Source organism: Dinoponera quadriceps, unplaced genomic scaffold, assembly GCF_001313825.1.
Source record: "Dinoponera quadriceps isolate SergipeBrazil2010 unplaced genomic scaffold, ASM131382v1 scaffold894, whole genome shotgun sequence".
Classification (NCBI taxonomy): Eukaryota; Metazoa; Arthropoda; class Insecta; order Hymenoptera; family Formicidae; genus Dinoponera; species Dinoponera quadriceps.
In genome coordinates, this window is record NW_014555181.1 from 55273 (window position 1) to 64871 (window position 9599).

The 9599-nt window shown below is 40.1% G+C and overlaps 1 protein-coding gene across 1 annotated transcript; it reads left to right on the forward strand.

The window, feature by feature from the left end:
• The first annotated feature begins 520 nt into the window (after positions 1–520).
• On the forward strand, positions 521–9565 carry LOC106743207 (metal transporter CNNM4). The gene is made up of 14 exons (XM_014616837.1): positions 521–1102; positions 4360–4648; positions 4710–4859; positions 4944–5099; positions 5174–5362; positions 5661–5834; positions 6057–6228; positions 6463–6654; positions 6754–6900; positions 7006–7146; positions 7239–7511; positions 7765–8000; positions 8415–8636; positions 9012–9565. Exons 1-14 carry the CDS (start codon positions 576–578, stop codon positions 9165–9167), a joined length of 3024 nt encoding a protein of 1007 aa, XP_014472323.1. The 5' UTR covers positions 521–575; the 3' UTR covers positions 9168–9565.
• The last annotated feature ends 34 nt before the right edge of the window (positions 9566–9599 follow it).

Genomic DNA, 9599 nt, shown 5'->3' on the forward strand with positions numbered 1-9599 from the left:
AAAAAAGTTTCGGTTGACACGGTGCGCGAATATCTATAACCGCAGCATTCGCGCCGAAAAAGCGATAATGGCTGCGTTTAGAAAACACAAGCGATCATTGATTTTTATTGTTAGATTTCTAAAGACCAATTACGTTGACGAATTATCCAATCGTTGTGTCTTCTGAACGTGCCTAAAGTCCGTATTAGACTATGGATTGAGATTGAATTAAATTTGGCCAATCGGTGCAAAATTAACTGAACTCAAATTTAGTGAACTTTGCACTGATTAGTCAAATTTCAATCACAATCTCCAATCCGATACGGGTTTAAAACTCGTATCACATTAGAATTAAGATTGGATGAAAATTTGACCAATCAGACCAAGTTTAACTAAATTCAAGTTCCATAGTGTGATACGGACCTAATGGACCTGCGGGCCATTATCGATGCCTGCCGCGCAGGCGAGAATTTAGCGGGCACAGTGAGCGGTCGACGCACGCATGCGCGGGCGCGCAGTCTATGGGCGCGTTGTACACAAATACAACACTACCGCGACTCTGCAGCGAGTGAGGTTCGTCAGAATACGTTGGTCGTATGATGGCGCAACATGTTGGCCGTCCGTTTACAACCCAGCCGACGATACTTTTGTCACTGCTCATCCACGCGCTCGTCTCGCAGCTAGCGAACAACGGTGACAACGCGTCGGCGACGTCCGCCGTCGAGGCCGCCGCTAGCTGGTACACGACTCCCGCAGTGCGGTTCGTGGTGCGTTCGGCGCGCGTGATCACGCCGTCGGAGCTGTACCTGTCGGTACCTGTCAATGCCTTCGTCAACGCCTTCGACGACGATCTCCTCTCAGTCGAGTTCTTCGGCATCGGGCTCGATCATCCCGATGTCACGCTGCACTGGTCACCGTGGCCGCGTGGCGAGTGCCCACAACATTCGGACAACGTCCTGAACCTGGTGTGGTTATCGCACATGGCCAACCGCGGGATCTATCAGTTCCGCACCAAGCTCGACCCGAGTCTCGCTGTTGTCTACTTCTGTATGAGAAACGACACGGACAAGACCTGGCGGAACCTCGGCGAGAACGTCCTAATCAGAATTCCGGTACGATCGGAGTAAGTAAGCATTCGATAGCTCCCCCTTCCCCTCTTTATATATATATATCTTTCTCTGTTTACCTTTCTCTTTTTCCTTCGACTTTCCCCCACTTCTCAGCAGCTCTCTGTCGAGTTTGTCAACTTTTCCTCAGGTGTATTTTCCCTGCTTCATCTTTTTTCGTCTCTCTCTCTCCTCTCTCTTTTTCCTTTTTTTTAACTCTGCCCCTGTACGCCACGAGTCTGAATATATTCATCGTTCGACGAGCGTAGGAGTAATTTCTAATATTAGCTCGATGATATGTTGAGAAAAAATGTATCGATTATACGCGAAAAGTTCGAGTAAGAGACCCCGCTGAGAAGTGACAAGAACTGAGAGTCAACTCGTGTGTACCAAAATTCAGAAATTTGATGGACTCAGTTTTACATAGTACTTTGAGTTTCCTGTTCTAATCTTTTTTTTTATATGATAGGTTTATATTATTATTTTACGAAGAATAGGTTTTCGTCTCACATATTTATGTTTTATTTTGGCGACACGACAGTATTTCTTATGTATAGTATTTATACTTTGGGAACGTGTCTTTATCTTCCACAATTTACTCATTTCACAGATCAATGACTATGCCTGCATGATCACAAACTATTACACAATATTTAATTCTGATGTCGCGTCTTTTACATTAACAGCCTATCACGTAGCGATTGTTAACGATTTCTTGCTTATGGGTTGCTCTTGGGTTGTATCTGAACAGCCTCGAGCACCAACAAGTCTGACAACAAATTTCGGAATCAACGTTCGTCCGAGGTGACACTCGCAATCCTGCGCTTTCGTACACAAAACATTCTGTGTTTATTCTCTTTCTTTCCTCCTGCTCTCTCAAAGTTCCAGTTCGATCGAATTTCTCTCTCCGCGACCGAGAAGAATCGAAAGGACGAACGAAATGTTTTCGATATAAGAGGGGATAAAACGTACAGCGAATTTGTGTCTCTTTATTTCTATGAATACTACCATCGCGGCACACATACCGAAAAGGAGAGGAACTTTGTGTGTATGCGACAACACAAAGTTTAGTATTTCCTCAAGTCGTTCTTACCGCCTTATAAGACGAATGAATATTTACTTAACATCAACTTTAAGGAGAACGCAATCGTCTTGTATCGGTTAATAGAAGATTAGCTTAATTTTGAGTAAATATCTATATATATATATATATATATATATATATATATATGTGGTTGAAATCTTTTGCCTTACTAAAGTAATGAGCCTATTATATACTGAAATTATACATTCTAAAAAGATTAGCGAAGGCGAAAGATTTGTACTTCAGCAACTTATCGTTGAGATATTTATTTATATATTTTATCGCATCTATATAAATTTGCGCTTTTACTAATCTTTTCAGAATTTATAATTTTATTATATGATTCATTAATTTATTAAGGTGAAAGATTGAAGTGCACATTGAATATACTTGTAAGTATAAATATTACAAAAATATCTAAGCAAAAAATCATATTTACATGACATTTAATAAATCTGCTGAAGGAAATCTGTCGTATTGGTGGTGGAGTAGAACTTTTCCCCCGCAGCCCCTCCTCGTTCTGATCTTAACCTAACCCTAACTCAACTTACACAATATTGTGAGACATTGATAATATCTTTTGTCAGTTCTCTCTCTCTAATCCACAGTATGACAGGTTCCCTAACCACATAACCATTATTTTAAAAAATTGTTTTGTTAACAAGGTCCGACGGGAGCTGAAACTTTTTGTATATTACTTAGCATACCTTTCTTAATAATATAGGTCAAAGTCAGGGTTGTTGAAGAGGAGAGGTTCGTTGATATACATATTTACCTGATTTTGTTTAAATTTTGTCACTGTTAGTGACAAATTTGAACGAGGAGCATCCGGGAGAGGGGGAAAAATGGGATACATTTTTTTTATCGGCCTCATAAAGAAACTTTAGACGCACACATTTACCAGACTGAGAAAGGAATTCGTGTGGTCAACGTTGGAACGCGGCGACGATAACTACACTGAGAGAGAAAGACCTATTCAAATTTCAAAAAATTTTTTGCATCCAAAGAAATTTCATCATTGGCATGCTCCGAAAAAACTGATGTTTCGATTAAATCAATACGATCGTTAGACTTTCCAACGAATACGTATCTTGATATCTTAAATGAGAAATTTGTTCGTGAAACGAAAGACAATTTTCTTATAAGGAAATTATTTGTTTCATTTTATATATTTTTATTGTGACCGAATAATATTTTATTCGGTTAAAGGATATTATTTCTCAAATAATAGCGTTCTCTCGAATGAGACAGTATAAATAAATAATATTTCGTTGTTTCCGTGAAGGAAATTTTAGCTAGATAAATGGAAATACTGAGTCTAAGGAAATCTTTTCCTCTCTATGTACCACGTCGATGCTGTCCGACGTATCCATTGACCACAGGCGCGTTGTCATCAGCTGGCGGCGGGCCAGCCGACCGATTCAATAGTCAAACTTGGTCCGCGCCAAATCGGTAAAAATAGATTAGCGTGTGACCTATATATCATATCTTTTCTCTCTCCCCGATAACGCGCGCGTTATTTGCATGCGTGTCGCGAAAATTCATACATCGTGCGATCCCGAAAAGTCGTTCGCGTTAGTCTACAATAGGTATTTTAAGAAATCGACCAATCGTAGACCGACGATGAGAGCGAGAAGGAGGAGGGAGAGCACAGAAGTTACTTGATTTTTCTTCTGCATTTGACGACGATGCGACGACGAAGTATCATTGTTTGAACATCTCAGCCCCCGCCGGGCGAGATAGCCGTATTTGTAAAAGGGCTCTCGTTACACGCTTCCCAGTGATTCACTCTTAGATTAGCTCGGTATTGATATCGGCGTGGAAACGATAACGTTTCGTCCCGGCCGATTCGTTAGTATTTGGTTCATCGACCACTGTTTTTTCTTTTTGCGCGCGTACATATGGCGCTAAACGTAAGAAGTAAAAAAAACGAGGAAAAATTTTATTATTATTAGGTGTACAAATTAAGTACCCATTTTGGATACAATAATAGGTCTTTAATGCTGTTTCCTTTCTTTATAAATCAACTATATGTCCAACTTTAACATTTCTCTCACAAACTTGGAAGTATATTCATGAATTTTGGCAGATCTTCCGAACTATTGTAAAATAATCGTTGAACACTATTAGGTGGCCCTTTTCACCATGTACTTTTTGTAAATAAACTTTGACGGTAATTTTTGTCCGCAGAGAGTATCATCGCGTGCGACGGGACGATCCGCTCGAACGACCCGACGATGATTCCCCGACGCCGCGGAACAACACAACAACGGACACGCATATCGAAGGCTTGCGGGTGGAGATGGCCGACAAAGAGCCTAGTTACAGTGACGAGGGGATTCCCGAGATCTTGGTTGGCACTAAAGCGGTGATCCGGTTATTCGGCACCGGTATCACGAAGGGCACGCTGATCACCTTCACCGACGTGCAAGCCGAAAGAGGCACTTTCTGCGACAAAATTAAGAGTGACGAGTTTCCCGTGAGTATTATCATCATTCGTACGACGGGAGAGAATGGCGAAAGTTACGTTCTTCTTTCAGGTGGAGGCGGTGGAGGGAAGTACAGCGACCATTAACGTAGTGCTGCCTCCCGGATCGCCATTTTATATATGCGCGAAACGACCAGTGCCCGACAATCTGAAGAAAGATACGGTAATGTTTAAGCATCAAGGGACCGCGTTGTATAATACTGTGAGTACTCTCTCTTTCTTTTTTCTTAGAAACGCGAACAATTCGTTTGGAGGGAAACGATTGCTTACAGTTAAGGAATTTCAGATTCGCACGTATGAGAAACTGTTACCGCTCTGGGTCACTATCTTGATCATTCTCGTTTGCCTAAGTCTTTCTGCACTTTTCTCCGGACTCAATTTGGGCCTGATGGCGATGGACAGAACTGAATTGAAGATACTCTGCAACACCGGTACGGAAAAGGTGGGCGGAGTCATTCTTCTTCCTCCTTCTCTCCTTCTTTTTTTACTTGTTCACATATTATCTTTGTATTGCAGGAGAAACAATACGCGAGGACCATTCAGCCAGTGAGAAATCATGGGAATTATCTCTTGTGTTCAATCTTATTCTCTAATGTTCTCGTCAATTCAATGTTCACGATACTGTTGGATGACTTAACATCCGGATTAGTCGCTGTTATCTGCTCGACATTAGCTATCGTTATCTTCGGTGAAATTTCACCGCAGGTATGTATTCCGTCTGTTGAATTGAAGTTTTTCTTCGTTTCGAACAATTTCGAAGAGTCTTTCCAACATCCATTAATTGTATCCTTGAATATTATATTTTATTTCATAGATTTGTGAAATGGTAATTATTAATAAATGTACATGAAACAATGTAAAATAATAAGTAATTAAATATTGTAATAAAGTAAGAAAAGTGACGGAGTAATAAATATTTCAAGTATAGATTTAGCTAAACTCTTCAACGAGTCCGTTAATCGCGGATATCTTTGATGAGCCAAATATATGCTTTTTTTGGCAGGCTATTTGCAGCAGGCACGGATTGTGCGTCGGTGCGAAAACTATCTTTCTGACCAAGATGACAATGTTAGTGACTTTTCCGTTAAGTTATCCAATCAGCAAAATTCTGGATGTTATTCTTGGCGAGGAAATAGGCAACGTGTATAATCGAGAGAGACTCAAAGAACTGGTTAAGGTAAGAAAGAAGTGACTAATAAATAATGATCGAACTGCATGGTGATGTAGTTACATATTTGTCATGCTACTTGTTATTACATTTCCCTAAATTAGCCGACTTCGTTGATTAATTAATTTCATGGGACGTTGTTTTTGGGAATCGTTAGAAGAGTGGAAAATGTGCATGATTATTATTTGAAAAATTGATATATTAACGCGTACTATACAGGAACCTTTCTAGGTAACGACCGAATACAACGATTTAGAGAAAGATGAAGTAAATATAATTGCAGGAGCGTTAGAACTGCGGAAGAAGACCGTAGCCGACGTAATGACCAGAATCGAAGATGTATATATGTTGAACTATAATGCTAATCTAGACTTTGAAACTGTGTCCGAAATTATGACGTCAGGTATGCGTGATATTTTTAATATATTTCGACAACGTTCGCATCTCTAAGTAAAAAATGTCGTGCCATTTCGCTGATATTATCAGTTCAATTAAATACTCTTATAGCAGAGATAAATTTTGTATTAGATAAGCAAAATTTATTCAGCTAATTTCCTTCTCAAGGAAAGCACCTGAGTCGTCTCTCTTCGTACTAATTGTGTCTAGTGATGTGAGATCAATCGTGTTTGATTTGTAGGGTTTTCTCGTATACCAGTGTACGAAAATGCAAGAACTAATATAGTGACGATGCTGTATATCAAAGATCTCGCATTCGTTGATCCAGCTGATAACATGCCACTCAAGAGGCTTTGCGACTTTTATCAAAATCCGTGTAATTTTATCTTTGAGGATGTCACGTTGGATATAATGTTTAAACAATTTAAAGAAGGTACGCGACTGAACGTCCTTTCTCGCTCTGAATCGATGCTATAAAGTAATGGAAAATATACAATTAATAACATAATAATTAAGTAATTAATATTTCCAGGTCACAAAGGTCACATGGCTTTCGTACAGAGAGTCAACAACGAAGGTGATTGTGATCCATTTTACGAGGTGATTGGTTTGGTTACGTTGGAAGATGTTATCGAAGAATTAATTCAGGCTGAGATTATCGATGAGACTGATGTATTTAGTAGGTTTTGTTTCGTCGCAAACTTTCGTTCAAATCGTGATTTCTTTTTTTCGTGAGCATCGATTCTATAAAGTACGTTTAACGCTGTAACGTTGATCCTTGCAGTGGATAACAGGAGTAAACGTAAACGACAGATTCGTCCGAAAATGCCCAAGGACTTCACGATATTCACTGAGAAGAAAGAGAACCAAAGAATTCACATCTCTCCGCAGTTGACCCTGGCGATGTACCAATACTTGTCGACAAGTAAGAAGGAAAAATATTTTGCGGATTATAAAAATATGTTCACACACATATATCTCTCGAATACTCACGTAATTATGTGTGCTTCCTTCCAGTTGTGGACACTTTTAAACCGGACGTTATTTCCGAGACAATCCTGCGACGTTTGTTGAAACAAGATATTATTTATCATATTAAAGTGAAGTCGCGCGAGAAAGCCAAGACAGACCCAGCTACGATAATCTATCAGCAGGGGAAAGCAGTCGACTACTTCGTGCTGATCCTGGAAGGTCGTGTCGAGGTGACGGTCGGCAAAGAAAACATGATGTTCGAGAGTGGCCCGTTCACCTACTTCGGCTCTCAAGCGCTCACTGCTAACATTGGGATCGGTAAGGTTTTAACCGGGCTGAATGAAAATCTGACAACACGAACTCACTTTATGTGTCATATCTTCAAACAGCAAATCATCACGTAACATGTTTTCTCCAATATATTTATTTTTCAACCAATATATCGGTACTATTATTCGCTATTATTCATTTCTTATATCTGTTTTTACGTAATCTTCTGTCAAACTAAACTCTGTGTGAACTGAAGAGAGGAAAAATCGCACATACGACAAACGTGTTGATATGTTTCCAGCCGAGTCACCAACGAATGCAAATCCGCAGACAACCGGGAGCCTTCAGTCCGTTAATTTGGAATCCATGTTACGTCATACCTTCATACCAGACTACACCGTGCGCGCGGTTACCGAGGTGTTCTACGTGAAAATTAAGCGATCCTTGTATCTCGCAGCGAAGCGTGCCACACTTCTGGAGAAGAGCCAGAAAGACCCGTTGCCTAGTCAAGAACAATTCGACGACGAAGTAGAAAAGGTTACTTACTCGTACATGAATCGTCACGATGCTTCGAATCAGTCAGAGAAACGTTATGCTAACTGAACCGAACGATAGAAACGCGTCGGGCTCTGATTGGGTGAATTTTTCGTACATCTCTCCGATCAATTTCAACTTTTGATGATGATGATTCTGAAGAAAAATTATCATTTTTACTTTTAGTTTTTATCACGTTCACTCCTATGTTGCTAGAATTATAAAAATTCAGGTCGAAATATGTTACTGCGTGTATTACGAAATGTATGGTTTTCAGAGTCTAGTCAAGCCTCAACTTGCGCAATGGCAATATGTTAATATCGTGTGCATATATATACACATAGAATATTTCACATAAAAATATTAATATCAGATAAATTGTATAAATAATTTTATTATTTTTTTTTTCTTTTACAGTTGTTGCATTCACTGGAGGAGGACGATCATAGTGTACCTGAATCGCCGGTATTGCCCTCAGATAAAGCTGCAGAGAACGAGAAGACAAAGGACATCGCCCACTCGCCCGTACGCAGTGTAACGGCACCGACGTCGCCGCTTCCGACCAGCACCAGCTCGGTCATCAATTCCAAGTTCGTTTCGCCGCGGAACGACGGGAAAACGAAAAATCTGCCAATGAAGGTTCATACACACTTCACTTCTACATATCTCTGCTCTTGATACATTGACTACCGAATACGAGTTGTCTCGCAGCTGGCCTGTGAAAAAAAATAGTTCCATGCTATGCTAACTACGAGTTAGCTCGCGTAGACTTGCCAGTTTTGCTAAATAATAAATGTAATAATGTATTTTAAAAGAAAATGTTTTAGACAAAAATTTTAAGGTTTTAAAAAGCGCATTCAGTGGCATTATAAGCGTGTAGGGACTGTAACTTGCAGAATATGTTATTGACTTCACAACATTTCTGCATAGAATACGAGTCGAAAACGCTGAAACAGTCGAGGCTCTTCCCTCGCAAATTTCCGCCATCCTAATTTGTGATGTACGCTATTTAAGGTGCAAACGAGTCCGGTGGACGTTCAGAGAAAATTGGACCCAGACTCGGAAACTGTTGACCGACATTCAGAAGCCGCGCGCATGTTGTCAATTAAGAAGACATGCGAAGATGAGGAGAGAACAAATCTCTTGCCCACTAAGCAAGATCACTCTTAACATATGCAGAACGGCCGATGACACTCGGTGCTTCCGTCGGTGAGGTCTACTTTGAAAGCTTCATCGATCAACACAGAGCGGAACATACCGGCATGACATATTTTGCTACTGTGGCACTAGGTAGTACTTGACGAATTATTTTAGATATTTGTCGCGCGGAGAAGAGCGCGTGAGAACCATCGATAAAGGGTCCTGGTACTTCGTATTTTTTAGCGATTATTGGCTCAGAGGCTGTACCCGACCGCGACTGGTCTCCTTTTCCTCGTAAAGTCTCTTAAATCGCTTTGAAAATTATATTGAAAATTACCTCTTCAATAGTTCATGCAAGAGAGAAGACCTCCGATATGCAAAGTCCAACCAATTCTATATTGTAAATTTATATTACAGTGTAAGATATGTATGCATACATATATATATATATATATATATATA